This window comes from Protopterus annectens, chromosome 16.part0, assembly GCF_019279795.1.
Source record: "Protopterus annectens isolate FY-2018-M chromosome 16.part0, PAN1.0, whole genome shotgun sequence".
NCBI classification, from domain to species: Eukaryota; Metazoa; Chordata; order Ceratodontiformes; family Protopteridae; genus Protopterus; species Protopterus annectens.
The window spans coordinates 355648645-355668331 of NC_056750.1; the positions used below are offsets into that span (position 1 = coordinate 355648645).

General features: G+C 35.5%; 1 protein-coding gene across 1 annotated transcript in view; it reads left to right on the plus strand.

Moving 5' to 3' along the window:
- Positions 1-1275: 1275 nt before the first annotated feature.
- Positions 1276-19687, plus strand: part of DBH (dopamine beta-hydroxylase) — a 746988-nt gene continuing 728576 nt past the window's right edge. Inside the window, exon 1 of the mRNA XM_044058860.1 lies at positions 1276-1614. Within this exon, the coding sequence (XP_043914795.1) occupies positions 1276-1614 (339 nt within the window). The remainder of the gene's footprint in view (positions 1615-19687) is intronic.

A 19687-nucleotide genomic window follows, 5' to 3' on the forward strand; every position in this document is an offset into this window, starting at 1 on the left:
GCTAATACAACTAGCTTGATCAGTTGCATGATGGCGGAAACATTGTAACGAGGCCAGAAAAGCTGTTGCCCTGTTAACGGAAAAGTAACGAATAAACTACCTATCAGTATTAGATAATTATCTACTATTCCCTCCTTTATGGCCAAACTTGATACTTGGATGAGGAATAACATATATAACATCACCTTATCAGTGTTCCTCAACAGTCTTCGGGCTTGAATACTGCTACACAAAAGTATGAGAAACTGTCAGTACAGTATGATGATTGGCTACTTACACTAGCTTATGATATCTGCATATTGTACTGGAGCTATGATTTAAACCAGTCAAGGGTGCTATAACTGAAAATTAAACTAGAAAGGCAGTACATACTAAGAAAACAGTCTTTATGAAATTCTTGATTGATCTTCTCCCTTAAGTAATCTTCTGATGCTAATATCTTTTCACAAAAAAATAGCATCTGAGCAAACTGCATCAACAGGGGACTATAAACAGTTCATTCATGTGTTCTATAACATTACCTGTCTGCCTTATCGTGATGTCATGATAGTAATACTGTGCTACCAAACATCATATCTGTCAGCAGTAATCAAAGCTTCTATAGATTCATTGGAATGAAAAATAAAGAAAATGTAGCAGAAGGAAGAAATTAAAAATACTGGCAGTGAAAAATTGTATATGTAACTGCATACATATAGATATGTATACATACAGTGTGTGTGTGTGTGTGTGTGTGTGTGTGTGTGTGTGTGTGTGTGTGTGTGTGTGTGTGTGTGTATGTGTGTGTGTGTGTGTGTGTGAGTGTGTGTGTGTGTGTGTGTGTGTGTGTGTGTGTGTGTGTGTGTGTGTGTGTGTGTGTGTGTGTGTGTATGAGTGAGTGTGTGTGTGTGTGTGTGTGTGTGTGTGTGTGTGTGTGTGTGTGTGTGTGTGTGTGTGTGTGTGTGTGTGTGTGTGTGTGTGTGCATGCTAAATGTATCTGCATGAGTTAAAAATTAGTTGAAGATAAGAACTCTTACATTGTTTTCCAAATGTGTAACTCAACCAGATTTAAATGGCAATAAAATCTATTTAGCCTCTTGCAGTTTCCAGTGATAATGTCTGTGTACAATTAGAAGCAATTAAGGAGAAACATAGAATGAAAAGTGTTTGACCAGGGGGCTAAACAACAATTAAATTTCACCAGCTAAATGCAATTAGATTGCTGCTGACCCAACCTGCCCAGTAAGACCAGTATATAAATGTCATGTCTTAAGTGAAACAGCATGGATTTACAGCATGCAAGGTGCAGACAGCAGGCTTTGCTTTAAAAAACTGAAACTACGAGAAATAGTTTCTATCTACTTCATGATGATTGCCGTTTTTCTAGTAATTCTTGTAGCCTCCTTTCAAGGCTCAGACTCCAAAGAAAACCATTTCCCTTACAAAGTTGTACTGGATCCATACAGTACTTTAATATTATCATGGAATGTTAGTTATGCAGAAGAAATGCTACACTTCCAATTACTTGTTAAAGAGACAAAATACGGTTTGCTGTTTGGGATGTCAGACAGAGGCGAGTTTGAAAATGCTGATTTTGCTATTCTTTGGAGTGACGGGCTTAATTCATATTTTGGGGTAAGACAGCTTGAAACCACATTACATGTTTTAATAGCCAACCTAAAGTGTTCTCTATGTGTTCAGACCATAACCATTAACCATTTATTTCATCTATACCATTAGAGTATTCACTTTACTCTGAGATGAATGTGTAACGCGGGATTTAGTATTGTGATTTGAACCAGCAATGCATTCTGTTATGAACTGCTGTATCATGAAGTTATCCTTTTCTTCACTACCTATGTAGCTCAGGAGGAAATCCATTTTTGTTACTGGGTAACTGTATCTACTTCGTAGTTGCAGTCTATCAGTTTTGTTACTAATAAATGATTTCATTTTCCAAATAAAAAAGAAAATGTTAGTTATTTTCATTCTTTTTTTTCTCTATATATCTTTCTTTCTCTTTGTCTTTTTTATTTTTGGCATCTCCTGTCTTCATTTTCCAAGTGCCAATTTCAGTGAGGCTAGGACAGAGTAACAGTTCACTATTTAGCATACATATTCCATTTGAAGATGCTATTTCCATTTATTTGACTCTAGAGTATGCTGAAAGTAATAAATGTTGAAGGATTATTATAGTTTTGTTTCTGCCCAAGAATAATACATGACATGATGTTCCATCTGGCTGTCTTCCCAGTAATTTAAAAATGTAAAGCAGTCGTTAACTTCCTATATGATTCAAACTTCATCTTACATCTGGCACCTTTGGTTTGTCATAAACTACTTCATTTATCATTCCTTCAAATACTTAATTACACAGGAGATTAACACTATCATTTTCTTAACCCTGTGAATGTTAAAATGTCAGTATTTGTATTACAAATACATTTTGTCCAGTGTAGTGCAAAATATTATTTGTTTTAGTGTTATCACAATATCCTTTGATCAGTTTCAGAACAAGAAGTAATCACAGACCTTAAAATGCATAGCATTTTTTTTCAAAAGTGAGGAAGCTTAGACTCAGTACTGTGTTAAATATGAATGAAGTTTGACGTGTATCTGTTAAATATAATGGCAAGCATTTTAAAATAGCCTTACTTTAAAATAATGACTGGCACAATCATTATATGAGTATGTGTGTGTGTGTGTGTGTGTGTGTGTGTGCGCGCATGCTTATGTGTATGCACATGTGTGCATACTTGTGTTTTTGAATGAGCAAAAGGTGTTTTTTTGTTTTTTTTTTCATATTGCTAACTGGATTAAGCCTGTCTGGACACAGCTTCTTTGAGGAAGAAACCCAGGAAGAAATATCCAAGCTGATAAAATATACCCTTGAAGTGTAGTGGCATTCAAGAGTCAGACAAGGAGAAACATAAGAATCGTGTATGACTTGAAAAATTCCAAGTAAGAGTTACATGTAACGGCTTCATGTAGCTCAGCTTACAGTATGAAAACACGTTAAATACATAGATGTTGTAGCAGTGAATGGATTAATTCAGTGCTGAAGAATTGTAACATTCTGCTACAGAACTGTATTAGAAAGATCTGCACACTTGCTAACTGCACCATTAGTATAGGAAATTTCTGGTGCACCCAAGAAAAGACATGCAGAATTCGACATTACTGACATCAGCAAGTAAATATGGCATGGTTTTCTAGCAGTACAAGTAGTAATGCCGTAGTGTAAAGGCCCCACAGTAATAGCAGTATTATCAACAAAGCGACTACTCATGATACACAAAAACTGACTCAGCATTACTAGATGTGACTAATTATCGTTTTGTCTAACATCATGAAAAGACTGATTCATATGTCATCTCACCCGTCACTGTGCAAAGGAGATATGGATTGAAACACCTACAGCTATAGTAATGGTAGGTTATCTCTGGGGTGAACTTAACTGTGTAGGGGTGAAGGGAAGAAATACTTAAAGAGTACAGGTAGTTGCAGGCTCTTTGTTTTGGAGGGCAGGTTACTTAAAGGTATAACAATTTTATCTGACACAACCTGAAGTAACATAGTTGCAAAGTATAGTTAGTAGACAATGCAAGTTTACTTACTGTTAATATGGAGAAGGTTTAAGGCTTTATGTAACCTGTTTATATGATAAATATCTTTCATTATATTTATTTGCTAAACAAGCAGATGGATTGGTCCAAGAACCCCTTTCAGCCATGATATGAGCATATAATCGCAATGGTTAAACTATTCTAGAAGACTTCACAAGTGTAACAACTTGAACTGAGTAATCAGACTTAGGAGTGATAACAAGGCATCAACTAAGTCGCAATAAAAATAATTCTTTGTGTACAAGATTCTGCAATTAACATAAAGAGCACTTCTTTAGAATGATACGTATTAGATTAAATAAAACAAAGTATGGAGGGGTACCAAGAAGAAACACAGTACATTTTGACAAAAAAAAGTTGAGTATAGTGGAAAATAAACTTGGCTGGTAGCACATATTGGCTATCCTCAAATAAAAGTTTTAGCAATATTAAATCAAAATGAACGCAGGTTAAGATATGAATATATCACAAACAAAAGCTTTAATACTAGCAAGTGTAATAGCTTAACAAAAACTTCAGTACTGGGAAAAGTAACAGCGTAACACAATGTAATGTACCTGTAATGAAATCATGACAGTCAATGTAAAATAAAAAAAATTACATTTTATTTTCTACTATCACTAATCTATATATACAGTTAACTTAATTTTCACCTGAAGAAATGCAAACAGTGTAATGTTCCTGAAAGCACATCTTTTTGTCACCTCATCTCCAAGAAGAATCATACAAAAACTGCCTACAAATGATTTTTTATTCTAACCACATTGCACATAAATTCCAAATTATAAGGCAAAAAAGGCAGGGATAATTCATGAACGGGAAAAACATTAAATAATCAGCTATATATTTTACATTTTCCAGCATGTCTGACTGGCATATTTATAGGTGAGAATTTTGTCTTTGTCAACTAATGCTGCTGGAACTAAATATTTTTTTTTTCTTTTGGTAGCCAGCTAACTGAGTTTATTAGATACAAATACTGTTTCCAAGGGTAACCCAGGAAATGCAATATGATTAAATTCTATGTTCAAGGCCTTACATGTTGTCACAACGGTTGTAAGAATTTCTGGTGGGTTTCAAGGAGTTACAGAACACATTTCAATACTATTCATTTAGCTGTATACATGGTACTTAAACATTTTTATCTTGTTTTATTAATGTGAGAAACTGATGTTTATCATGAGCATTAAGTCACTTGTGTATTCAAAATGTCTGTAGTTACATATTTCTGTATTCCTATAGATTCTATAAGAATCATCAAAAAAGAGAAAAAGGCAAATCCTGTACTCAAATTATTATATTTAACACACACACGTACACACACACACACACATATATATATATATATATATATATATATATATATATATATATATACACACACACACACACACACACACACACACACACACACACACACACACACACACATACGCATATGCTTGGCAGTCAAAAGATCGAATACTCATATGAGTGAACACTATTACTGGTGTAAATAATAGTGAACTCTCATATGAGTGAACGTTCTTTTGAATGGTGTTTCAGCTGGCTGTCTTTTTGTGCAAAATAGCATTGCAGAGGGCACTTGTTCTTATTCCACTGTTGTGTGATCTTGGGGTGGAGTATGTAATTAGCAAGAGTGTGTGGGGTATAGGGGGCCTTGCCCCCTTACAAAAATTAGTTTTGTTATTTGTTGCTTGGTATTATTTTAGGATCATTCAAAAATGATCACTTTTTTATGTTCGCTTTTGTAAACATTCAGTATTTGATGAAACAGTCATGTTTTTATGTATTTATATGAAATATCTGTCTTGGCATGTTATGACTTGGTAACATTTTTGATTCATAATATATAGAAAGTTTCAAGCTCTTCTGTTTGTCTGGTAATGGCAGAGTTCATATTTCCTCTGTGCAGCCTATACAAACATTTCATAATAGTTGAATAGATTCCAGCTACACAGAGGCTAAAAGGCAATACAGTTACTAAAATGAAACAAGAGATGGTGTGCATATTATAGTGTAATAACATCTCTCCTGGGGTTGGTCAAAGCACAAAGTGAAGAACAGTGTTTGCTATCCCTTGGAATAATGATGTTATCGTAGTAGGATGTTATTGTAGTAGGATACAATGTTGGACTGCATTTTTGCTAATATTGTTGTTAGTAATATTTTCCCTCTGACTGATCCAGACACAATCATTTTATTGTGTAATATCACCACTAAATCTGCTGCAGAGTCAATAGTCACATTTCTTGAAAATAAAATATTTGACACTTTGGATCTAGAGCACAAAATGGCTCTTTGTTGTGTGGTAGTGCAGCAGAACAATATTGGATATATTCTGGGCTGCAGTTTTAGCTTGTTCATCAGCATGCACCAAATGTCACAGAGATGCCTCAGGATGCTGGGATGGCTTAATATATATATTCAGTGGTGAGTAGGAAATACTGGACTTTATGGAAGGAAGCTACATTTGCCTAAAGTATTTTAAATGGAACAGTGTGTGTGTGTGTGTGTGTGTGTGTGTGTGTGTGTGTGTGTGTGTGTGTGTGTGTGTGTGTGTGTGTGCGCACCTGTGCACGAGTGGAGTTATACGTATAAATATTTGTATGATGAGATAGTTTTGGTACTTATGTTATCAGCTGATTATGTTTTCAATTTTCTAATACCTTTATTTAGGTTCATAGGTTTCAAGGTAAGTACTAGACTATCAGTCTGTACACTGTTGTGATTGGTTAGTGTAAAGAGATGTATCATAACTTCTATTTCCTGACTGTGGGGGAATGGATCAAAATTTTTTGTGGTTCGATGAATGAGGGAAACACATTGTGGATGGCTTGCTTTTAACATTTAGCACTTAGCATTTTTAAAAAATCACAATGTTAATTAGAAAAGTTTTAAAATAGATACATAGGTATTATTATTGTATGTTGTATTGTAATAACTGCATTATTTTATACTACAGTTTAGTAATAGGTGGAGTTAATATGTGTAACATATTAATATCAAACGTGGCACCTATTACGGTATATTATAAGTTTAATAAGGCAGAAACACAGGCACTTTTAGGCTGCTATTTTATAGTTTAGTAATAAACTTTTTTATATAGTAATATATATCCCAATTAGTGAGATATATAAAATTTTACAAACTGTTTATATTTTTATGTAATGCTTATGGTAAAGGGGTTTATATAATATGACTAGCATCGCATATGATCGTACTTTTAGAATTTATGCAAATGCACTTTTGTTGTTGGATTAACTTAGATATTCAATGATAGGAAGTGATGTCATTAAATTTAGGAGTATATAAGGACCTTAAAACATGTAACTGTTTATGGCCTGATGAAGCCTACGGGTGAAAGCGCTTGCCTTTTTGACTGTTTTTGAATAAAACCAGTTTTATGCACATCTCCTGACTAGTATTTGTCGTGGTGCATCACAGGTGAAGTGAAGTGAATACTGCCTTTATTTCGTTTCATTTGTATTCAGTGGATTTGTATCTATTGGAATCATTTGCTGTTGTATGGACTGCTGAATTGTGCTAGAGGGAGAATCGCTTGGTAAGGATAAGCGAATTTCATTTACGCACCAGCACTATTTAAATTTGGCGCCATTTGGGTGCTGTTCTGCCGTATAGCTTCCTCACCGCTTACATTATTTTAACTGAATCTAAGAAGGAAGCGATTTAGCTGCCAATATTTGCATATTTATTTTACTTATATTTGTATAACAGTATTTCACAGTAAAATTGGACACCCTTTGGGAAGGGCTTTATAGTAGCTGATCTTAGGGGTTCTGGTGGCAGTGGATTACTATCTTATAGCCTGGGCAGAAGGGGCATACCTAGTGAACCTGTGCCAGCCTTCCCCAGGAGTGCCTGTGTGTTTGTATATAAATCATATCTCGAAGTGTGTGTATGTGTCAGCTACTTGGGCAGGGACATGAAATTCTGGTTGAACACAGGGAGTGCTAGAAGAACTTGGCTTGGAAGCCTGGCTAAAGACTCCACTGTATAGCTCAGCCAGTGGGGAGTCTTACTGGGGATCTGGACAGAAAGGGAGAAACCAGCTCCAGACTGACTGTGATCTCTGTGTGCTTTTAAGGGAAATTGTACTTTACTGTGTGTACTTGTTATCCTTCCCAATGTGCACACCCCTCACTGATGCTAGTGGTGAGGATTGAGGCTCCTCGATTACTGGGCCAGTGCACGGGCGTCACACCACCCTTGTGTAATGACATTACAATGGCTGTTTTCCAGGCTTCAGGTATATTGCCAGTGGACAGGCTTAGGTTTCACAGATTAAGTTTATGGGTTTAGATAGGCCATAAATGGTATTAATAATCATGTGTGGCTGGGTTTGTGAAAAATGTGAGATAGCTATGGATGAGTGAGTAAATTTGTACTAAATTTGTCGGCTAAAATTTTCAGCTAGGATATTATCTATTTCCTTTTGGTCAGCATATGTACTATCCTCTTGGACTAGCTCTGAACTTTGCTTGGTATAAGTTCTTAACATCCTGATAGAGTTAGATTTTTAGTTATTTTTGTTTTTTAGTGGCTATTTTAAGTGCATACTCAACTTTGAGCTTCCTAATGGTTCCCTTGATTATAAAGTGTCTATGTGTATAATGGCTAAAAGAATGGTAAAAGTGATGCCAAAACTGATAAATATAGCTCAGTGTGGTTTTGTGGAGGGGAGGCAAACATTTGACATTAACAGACCATTGGTGATCCAGAGGGAAGCAGAATGTAAGAAAATATCAATGTTGTTGGTGGGTCTTGATGCAGAGAAAGCATTTGACAGAGTAAGGTAGGACTTTATAAGCAGGGCAATGGAAGCTTTTGCATTTCCTCAAAAAAATATAAGGTTGATTAGGAAGATATATGACGGATCAGAGGCGAAAATTGAAGTGGATTAGTTCCTCTCTGATAATTTCGGCTTGAGCAGAGGAACCAGCCAGAGGTGTCCTCTTTCCTCTTTGTTATCTAGTCATATTAAGAATCATTGGCAAAGAAAATAAGAGACTCAGACATTCAAGGATATAATTGGTATTGTAGTCAAGAAAAGCTGGCTCTATTTGCAGCTGATATTATTTTTTACCTAATAAAAGCAGAAAAGGACATTATAGTGCGGAGGAACATTTTGAGACAGTTTAAAATCTTTTTGGGATACAAAATGAATGTGGCTAAAACACCAAAAGACCTGATATCCCACTCTATGTTCCTCTTACCATCTATCTCCATAAATATTTGCTCCAACTCTCTTGTGTTACCTTCCTGTTTCTCGCTCCAACCTACTTCATACTGCTAGCTCAGTCTTTTTCCTCCTGCTATGTACTTCAATATCTACACCCCTGTGCATCTAGCCTTATACTACTATATACCCCTAATCCTGCACATATCCCATATACTTTTTCATCTTTCTTTCCTGCTCACTACTTTCTACTTACTTTGCCATATCTACTATCACATCATCACACTGTACCTTTTCTGCTATCTCTCTCTTCCACATATATACCTCCCACCTTACATTCATCCTATGTACTTCCTTTCTCTCTAACACACTAAGACCTTTGTTGGTAGTTGACATGCTTATAGTTATTGTGCATAATCCCTGTTACACATATGCTGTTTACACTTGCTTTGTAAATATTTTCTATGTATCAACATTGTTCATTTGTATTTTATTGCCTATTGTATGCAAATTTGTTATGCTTTGTATATTGTGGATCTTTTCTCTCCAGGCCTCCACCAAAAATGGGCTTTTCTTAGGCCCAGTGGACTTTCCCGGTCAACAAATGCAATAAATAAATAAATAAATAAAATAAATAAAGGCAATAGCAGTAAATTATGTATCCACACATGAATTGGCTCAGCAATGTCCATCTTTATGGGGATATAATAAAATTAAGTACTTAGGAGTATGGATTAAAAATTATTCCAGTGTCACAGCTAAGGATATGTGGGAAAAGACTAAACAAAAGATAATACAACAATGAGAAATTAGAAGCTCTGTTATATAGATATGGATGGTAAGATACAAGCAGTTAAAATGTTTTTAGTTCTGTTAATCTTATATACAGGTCAGGCCTATTTTTATCAACCAGAGGAGAAGTTGTCAATAGCAATTAGTAATGAGATGAAGGATTTTATCTGGGAGGGAAAAATGGCAAGAGGCAAGTGGGATAAAATGATTCTTCCAATAAAACAAGGTGGATTGGGATTACCTGATTTGAAGAGGTATTTCAGAGCTACACAGTTAAGCCTTTTATACATAGTACAAGCAGAAACCTATAATTTAAACTGGAAAGGGAAGATGATGAAACAGGAGGAAGCCCAAGCAACAAGGAGAGACAGGGATTTTAGATACAGACCTTTAAGAAGAATAACAATATTCATACAGAATATTATATTCATAAACTAGTAGAAAGTATTCTAAGAACCAAGCCAACATGGGAATGGAAAAAGGAGATTCTGCTGTTAGGGATGACTGCAATTAGAGATACATACAATGGGCAAGAAGGGACTGGAATTTATTGGAGAAAACTTGTAAAAAACCAAGGTATTGGGAGCAAATATTTAGAGAGTGAAAGGTAATGATGCAAATAATTTATTTGGACTGCAGGTTAGAGATTGCCTTTCGTATTAAGTATTGATATCAGAGTATATGCAAGAGAAAGAAATAGTGCAGGGGCGGTCCTAAATGAAAGACCAGCATTGGTAGAGTTTTTAGTAGAATCTAGAATGGAAGCTGCTGCTAAAAAAGGAACAATTAGTAGAGCATATAAAATATTGCATGATAATTATAAGAATCAATCAGAGGAGATTAGAAAGGATTGGGACGAGAGACTGGATAAGCAATACACAAATAAACAGTGGGTGTACATATGTTTGCCTCCCAAATATGCAACAAAATTTAGAAGATTTAGGATTTTTGCTTAGAAATGTTTACATAGATATTATTATCTAGACAGCAAATGTTGGAGGGAACGTATTTTCTGGGAGTGTAATGAGTTGGAAGACTTTAAAGATTCCTTGCGGATTACTAGATCAGACATACTCAGTGTGCAATCTTGTGTGACTAGGGAAATGATTTTTCTGAGCTATGATACAGAATTGGAATTGTCTAGACATAGTAAGGTCTTACTGACTCTAATTATGGTGGCTGCCAATAAAGCAATTACTAGAAAATGGAAATCAGCATGTAATCGAACTTTACTAGAAGTAGTGAATATAGTAACAGGGATAAAACAACTGGAATTGGCATGTTTAGAAAAAGGTAGGAGGAAACTACATGGGAAAAAATGGGAATTGAGGGAACAATACATACAGGGGAGGAATACGGTTTAAATTAAGGAAGGATTTGAATGAGCTATGTAATGTTTGACAATGATTGGGTAGATTATAAGTGATGTATAATGTTTGCAACTAAAATGATGTCAATATGGTTTGTGATTTAATATGCTTGCAATTAAGATTATGTAAATATGATGTGTATTCATTTATATAATATATGATTGCCTGTATCATAAGTGATAATTTAATAAACATGCTTATTGTTTTAAAATGTGTGCTCTTATAGAAGGTAGACTAAGAGATCCTAAGAGGATTAAGCAAATTCTTTGTCTTGTTTTATCATTTATTTATAAAGGCATTTCACCACAGTGGCCTGTTGTAGATCATTAAATAACTGAAGAACATTTGCTTTTGAGAAGTCCTTTAAACAGAGAGGAATTTGTAGAAGTACTATCAGTTTTAAAGGAAACGTCATTCATTTTTGCTGTCATTTGAAAAGTCAGAATGATACATCTGGAGTTGTGCAAAAAGTGGCTTTATTTATAGGTTCAGGCCAAGGATATTGAAGCACAAAGTGGAATGGTTAAATATTTGTAAGGGAGACTTAGCATTTATAATGTCAACGAAGCACAGGACATGTGCTCACTGGCAGTATAGATCAGCCAGTTTTTTGAAGGCTAGTTGAAGTTCCCCAGTAGAAGGATTTTTGGTTTAATGGGTATTTCAGCTAATGTATTAAGATAACTATCATGCTCAGAAGGAGGCATAGAGGGTGCGCTATAACTAGTTATGACTTAGTCTTGTTTGTGGTGATTTGGACATTCAAGAGTTAAAATTTGGTGTCCCAGGAAATCTGTCATGAGGTGATGAAATCTTTGACAAATACTAATACTCCCTCACAACTGCCAGTTCTGAAGATAAGATAGGCACTAAATCCATGAACACAGGAAGTGCTTTCATTGCTATGAAACTATGTCTCTGTTACTATGCATGTATGAATGTCTTCATGTTGCAGGAAAGCTGCAAGTTTTAGCATATTTACTAAGACTCCTGGAATTGAGTAAAGTGACATTAATGTGTTCCATATTAAAAAAAATAGTAGGTTGTGATGTCCCTTGGATGGACTGTGTACACAAAGGCACTATAAGGGGGCAGCATAGCCTTGGTAAGAGAAGCACACACCATTTCTAGCAAAACAGAAGGAGGATCGTGGCTATTTTATCCCAGGCTGACACATGATGGGTCCCCCCAAGAATGACACCAGCTACAAAGACAAATATTATAGCCAATTATTTTCTTTTTATCTTAACATTCTTCTGGCCAATGGCAAAATATCACTCAAAACCAGTGTCCTTGTTACCTCAGATACAAGCACAATCATATCTTTATGTATATCTCTCTGAAGAGAACACCTAAGGTCATTCACTCTGACATGTGGATCACTGCTGGGTCATAATCTTATTTGTCAGGGTAGAGGGTTCTAAGACCTCTTGTTATATCCTGGATCTTTGCTCAGGAAAGGCAGGTAAACTTCACCCTAGTCTAACCCACCCTGTTGAGGTGGTGCCTGTATTCCTGACAATGGAGTTATCTATTCCTAAAACATTAGTATGACTAGATGCAGTCTCACTGATCTATACGCCTTGAAGTCTGCACCCTTGTGACTTCTAGAGGTATGTGTACTGGCTGTGGGTGGGAATGCTGAAGATGGAGGTCCTGCTATGTGAACTAATTTCAGATGTTTCTTAGTCCTTAGCCTGGGAGGTTTAGGCAGTTTTCTTGTAACAACATTAGTGCAATGGACGTGCTCTGTGCATATGTGTGTTGCACTTACTGAATATGTTCTCAGGTAAGAAGGCAGCCTCCAAGTTAAGTAAATAGTTAACACTTCTCACATATTGGATCACTGTGAAATAGCAATAAAGAGCTTTTGGTAAGTATGAGGCAGTTACTACACTCTCTTTAAAATACTTTGTACTATCAGGATTCCACATTGTCCAGTGCAAATGAAGGGGTATAACAAAGCAGAAAAGGCTAATAATTTAATCTTTGCATAAGGCAGAGGGGAATAACTGACTGGACTAGAAAAGGTTTATTAAATGGGATATGGCTAAATGATAAAAGAATATACTTGTGATCACTATAGTATGCACAAATGCAAATAAAGAAATGTAAAAGTGAGCAAAGTACAGAGGAACAATAACACATTATTAACAAGTGTCAAATTTAAATGAATGCTTTACCCATTGCATCTGGGTGCAGCAACTGTAATATCTTCAGACAATCTAAAGAAGTAGCTTCAAGTCTGATTTCGGTTCTCATGCACAACAGTGTTTGGTTGAATTTTTGGATATCATCACATCCTGGAATATACTATGAGACATAATTCAAAGTCAAGTGTAATTTAATTCAAAAGCATGATGATATTACATAATGAAACATACTTTGGAGAATGGCATTGTGATAATGCACTTGATCCAAAGTCCAAAAGCAGAAAGTTATAGGCACTCTGCTTTCAGCCATTGCAGTACAAAGGAATAGTTGAACAGGTATATAATGTAGGTGATACTCAAGTTTGCAGCGTTTTTCTTATGCATAAGTTTAATTTCCGTTGCCACAGTGCGTTACTAATTATATTGAGGTATAGCAAATAAGCGTCAGATAAAGATACAGTGTCTTTTGTTCATAAGCCATAAAGATGAATTTGTGTCCTAATAATATATTCAAACATTATGAGAGGGAACAATGGAACTCTGCAAAGAGGAGACATCATTGCACATGTGAAGTCAGCACTCAACACTTTTCATTCTTTTGTCATGTAGAATAGTAATCTGAAGGCATACAGTTTCTTCTAACCAATGCATATATCCAGGAAAACATTTTCTGAATCATTTTATTCCACATTCTTTTTATGTTTTTTTTTCTGCCATGTCTGTCAAACATCAAGCCACCCCATCAGAACTTGAGCCTATTTGCTCCCTCAAATTGTGTGGTTCCTCAGAACCACAGGGATGTGAACTGTCCAGAGTGACCATCATTCTGGCAGTCATGAGGGTTTCTTGTGCCCTTCCCCTGCATTCTGACTATGGGGCACTGATGATGCTCCAGCCCCTCTGCTGGACAGAGTCTCAAGTGACCTGCTATATGGGAGGGACACACAATGCTTTCCCCATGAAAATGTGCACTTGTGTCCAGTCATAATGAATGCTACCACCTATTGGTTTGTTGAGCAGAATTCCCATTCCCAACCATGCATTTACATCACCTTCTGCCCTCTGAGGTTACATGACAGCAGGCAGCCAACTCCACTATCCTTCTCACTATTTCTGTTAGTTGGAACCTTCAATTTTTTGTCCCTGGGAAAACAGCTCATCTGCTGCACACCATCTCAGATTTTATCAAGGCATAACAAAGCTTGTCAAGCCTTCCTTTCCAGCTCCTTCAAGCACCCAAGTTGCTTATCAGACTCAGGTCACTTATGCTGTAGTCATAATGGAGGTGACATAAATCATTAAAATCATATTGTTCTGGTGTTTCATTTTAATACATATGCTGAGTGTTACTAAAGTAAGTTTACCTGCATTGTTAATTCAAAAATATTGCATGGTGAGAAAAGTCCATTGTAACCAGATACATTCCTCATTTCTTCTTCCTCTTCCTCCTCCTCATTTCTTCTTCATCTTCCTCCTCCTCATTTCTTCTTCATCTTCCTCCTCCTCATTTCTTCTTCCTCTTCCTCCTTCTCATTTCTTCTTCCTCTTCCTCCTCCTAATTTCTTCTTCCTTTTCCTCCTTCTCATTTTTTCTTCCTCTTCCTCGTTCTCATTTCTTCTTCCTCTTCCCCCTCCTCATTTCTTATTCCTCTTCCTCCTTCTCATTTCTTTTCCTCTTCCTCCTTCTCATTTCTTCTTCCTCTTCCCCCTCCTCATTTCTTCTTCCTCTTCCTCCTCCTCATTACTTATCCAAGTAAGCCCAGTGGATATTGCTGCCACTTTTCATAGTCACTCCAGGAGTACTGTCTGGTTCAATGACCAATACTAGGTTACTGATCCAGAAGAACATTCGTAGCCTAGCTACAATATCCCAAATCATAGGTCTCACTGACATAACTAACCTATATGTAGTTCTGACCCCATGCAATTGCAGCTTGAGAACCAGACGTGGAGTGTATTTACAATTGCCCATCCATTTATAAAGGTTATGTGTAAAGAAGTCCATAGACCTACTTTGCTTTACAACTAACAGAACTCTATTCTTTAAAAGACAGCTTCTCTGGGTTATATGTCTATCTCACCAGCAGATCCCATTTTTGTTTCAGTGGGAGATCAGATTTCTTCAGCGAGTGTTGGGGGTGTTATTAGTTTTGTGGATGTGTAGGATGTCACAGAAGACTGTATTCTTCAAGGGCTTGTAAGCTAGACTGAAGCGAACTCTCAAAGAGTTTGTCTGCAGCAGAAAAGAAGGAGAGCACTTTAAGGTGGTTTGGGTAGCTCAAGGAAGGCATGCCTTTGATTATCTTAATCAAGAAGCACTGCTATCTCTCAAGTGGGTCATATGACTAAGCAGGTACATAACAGAGGGGCCATTATACTCTATTATGGGCCTGATAGGGGAGAAGGATAAAAACTTCCTTAGATCTGGAAGAAATACCCCTAGCGATTAGTCTTGTAAGGTAAAACAATTACTTACCATAGTGGATACACTGTGATCAAAGGATAGCCCAAGTTCTGAAGGACTGAGTCAGCTTTCAAGGACTATCAACAGCAAGCAAAAGGAAGAGGTAACACAAGTGGCAGAATTCCAGATTCAACGGTTTATTCAGAACAATGAAGCAAAATGTTAGCGCTTTCACAGTCCTCTTTACTGCTTCATTAGACATGTCTGGTGCAGCTGTTTTTTTTTTTTTTTTTTTTTTTTTTTTTTTTGCTTTTTTGGTTTCAAGGACTCTTTTTTTTTTTTCAATAATTTTTCTTTTTCTTTTTACATTAATAAATGTCACAGATAAAAACCATCTTACAACATGACCGTGTATATATATATATATATATATATATATATATGTGTGTGTGTGTGTGTGTGTGTGTGTGTGTGTGTTATACATTGATGTCAATACCACAGGATACAGGTCGTACAACATATCTATTTACACTATGTAAATAGATGCTTTCACTGTTAATTCCACAGGTATACAGACAGTATATACATTTGTAATATCCAAGTTATTTAATATCTGAACTTGTATGAGTTCTTTGGTTCCATTAGAGTGTATTTCTAAGTTGCTGTGTAATGAATTATGTTAATATGAAATTAAAGGTTTGTTCCCAAATTTCTCTGGATTTCATGTTTTTGTTTCTTTTATCTATTACTATTTTATAAGCTAAAAGAATTTATTATGTATTATTGTCATTGATGTCATGAATATATATATTAGTCTAGGTAAAATGTTCATTATTGATACTTTGGCCAAGAATGGTAGTTTTAGGTTGTTCCATCTTTTACCGTCTTGCATTATGTTTTACCATTTAAGGTTTACATTGCGTTGGTAGAAGTCTTTGTTATTCTGTGATTCCCAGGTATATAGTTTCTTCTTTTATTTTTATTGTGTTTAACAATGGTATTAGTGAGATGTGTTTGGGTGTTTTTAGGGGAAAATATTAGTTTTATTGAGGTTTAGTTTGTAGTTAGACATAGTCGAGGAATGTTCAATTGCAGCTATTATTTTGTTTATATCTGAATTTGATGTAGTGCAGTATATGTTCAGATCATCCGCAAATGCAGTGAGATATATTTTGAAGTTGTGTGTTGATGGAGGATTGTGGCATGTGTTTTGTTTAATGTATAGGAAGAATGGTTCTAGGTATAGGTTAAACAGGAAGGGTGAAAACAGGCATCCTTGTCTTGTTCCATTTTTTCCAAAAACGACCACAGGAACCACAACGCTTATATCAACACCGGTTTATTAGAGTAAAGCGCTTTTCGTCTCCACAATGGTAGACTTCCTCAGACAAATAGCATACAAGTTTCTTTCATTTAAATACAGATCAGCTGGCTCTAATTAAAAACATTAAGCCTATCACCATGTTCTTTTACATGATATCACTAAGCACAAATCAAGATACAAATCCATACATAAATTTAAAGAAAAAGTCCACTGTCATCTATCTTGTTAAAATAAACAAATAACCACACTTATAAATGTTGATACAAGTTAAAAGTCAACCTGTTCATGACAGAACAAGGAGTCTATGAAAAATTAGGGAATGGTCCAAAACTTGTTTACAGAAAAGGTAGGAATTTAAAAAACATTTTAGAAATGGACCTTAAGTCATTTTGTAGAATAGAAGGTACCTATAAATGTGAAAGTTGCAACTATTGCAAATACATAGCAACAGGAAACAAATTGGAGATGGGTACCAGGAGATTTGAACTAAAAGGTAGATACAATTGCAATTCCAGATCTGTGGTTTACCTAGCAGCCTGTCAGGTTTGCCCAGCTTTTTATGTGGGAAAGACAGACAGGAGATTAAGGGAAAGAGTATATGAACATACCATATTCGGAAAAAGACCCCAACAAATGCATTAGCTATGCACTGCACTGAGAACCCCACACATCATTTTCTTTTCAAAGTGATAGGTCAAGTCCCTGCCAGTGCAAAAGGAGGCCCCCAACATCTATTGTTAGAAAAACAGGAGCTCCTTTGGCAACTGCGACTGAACTCATATATCCCTCCAGGTTTAAATGAAGTAACTTCAATTGTGTGTATTTTGAAGCTGAAAAGCCTAATACGTTAAGAGAACATTTTAATTTTAATTTTATAATTTTTATTACAGTTAAAATGTTGTTCCCTAAGCACAATACTTTATGTTACACTCATATACATTTTTTAACTTGTATCAACATTTATAAGTGTGGTTATTTGTTTATTTTAACAAGATAGATGACAGCGGACTTTTTCTTTAAATTTATGTATGGATTTGTATCTTGATTTGTACTTAGTGATATCATGTAAAAGAACATGGTGATAGGTTTAATGTTTTTAATTAGAGCCAGCTGATTTGTATTTAAATGAAAGAAACTTGTATCTTATTTGTCTGAGGAAGTCTACCATTGTGGAGACGAAAAACGCTTTACTCTAAGAAATAATTGATATAAGTGTTGATATAAGTGTTGTGGTTCCAGTGGTTGTTTTTGGATTTCTGGTTTTGTTTCTGTGTTTGGATTACTTCGTTTGTTCCATTTTTTTAGTAGAATCCTATTTGACCAAGTTTTATTTATATATAGAGATGTGTATGGGTTACTATAGAGAGTTTGGATGATCTGAATGAAGTTATTGGGTATATTATAGTAGTGTAGTGTTTGGAGTAAGAATTCTAGGTTAACCCTGTCAAATGCCTTGTGGGCATCCACTACCATTGTGTAGATGTTGATATTGTATTGGTTAGCGTAGGATATTAGGGCATCTAATGTTAAAGTATTGTCACTCATCTGTCTATGTGGAGTAAAACCAGATTGTTCTGGGAAGATGATTTTCTCTATCAGATTTTTCATTCTGGTTGCAAGTATAGAGGTAAATATTTTAGTATCTATATTTAAGAGGGAGATGGGTCTGTGTGTTCTTTTAATATAAAGATGGTTTTGGAGGCATTAAAGTGGATATCATTTATTTTATAGTTTATTATGTAATTCAGTGTATAGTATAGTAGTTTGACTATCAAGGGGGAAAATGCTTTGTAAAATTCTGATGAGAGTCCATCCGGACCCAGAGCCTTATGCACTTTTAAATGTTTGATTGTTGTAATAGTTTCACTGATGGATATCGGTTCAGTTATTTTATTTTTTTTGTTGGTCTAAATTTAGTTTAGGGAATTTCAGTTTTTGAAGGAAAAGAGTTCTATCTTCCTTTGAGTTTTGTAGTATTTGTGCTCTATATATTTGAGAGTATATTTGTTCAAATGTTTTAATAACGTCTTCATTTTTGTGTAGTTTTTGTCTCTGTAGTTTATTTCAGATAATATTGGAGGCATTTTTGTGTTGGGAGATAAATCTGGCCAGAGCTCTAGATGGTATTTGAGCTTCTTCTACATAAGTGGCTAACATTCTGACTTCATAAAAAGATAGGTTCCTGGTTTCTAACTTATATAGATCCCTTTGCAGTTTTTAAAGTTCTGCTTCTGTTTGGTTCTTGGGGTTATTTATTAGTTCTTTTTCAAGATGCTCTATGTTCCCTTTCAGTGTATGCATATGCTTCTATTTCAGTTGCATTTTTTATAGTATGCTGCTTTTTTGATAAACAATCCTCTAATTTGTGCTTTGGTTGCAGCCCATTCTATGTCAGTTGGTACTTGGGAGTTAGTGATATTTGTAAGAGCTATTTTTAGTATTGCTTCTGTTTCTTTTATTACATCCACTTTGGAAAGTAAATTAGGGTTTAATGACCAATTATGACCCCTATTCTCTAAATATATCTTTTTGTCCCAGTTAATGTTCAGTGTGATTTTGGAGTGATCTGAAAAGAACCTGGTATGTATAGTTATTGTTGGGTCCATGTTAATGAGTATGTCAGAGATTAAGAAGAAGTCTATCCTTGACCACATTTTGTGGCATTGCGAATATAATGTGAATTTCCCTGTTTTACCTTCACTGTTCCCATCTTGTTTGAGTTCATTAAGGGCTAATGTGGCTTGTTTATTATGTGATTTGGTCAGATTAGATTTATCCTTTTCTGGGTTTTGATATATGTTCCAGTAACCTCCAATCACTAGGTAGTGATCTTTAAATTG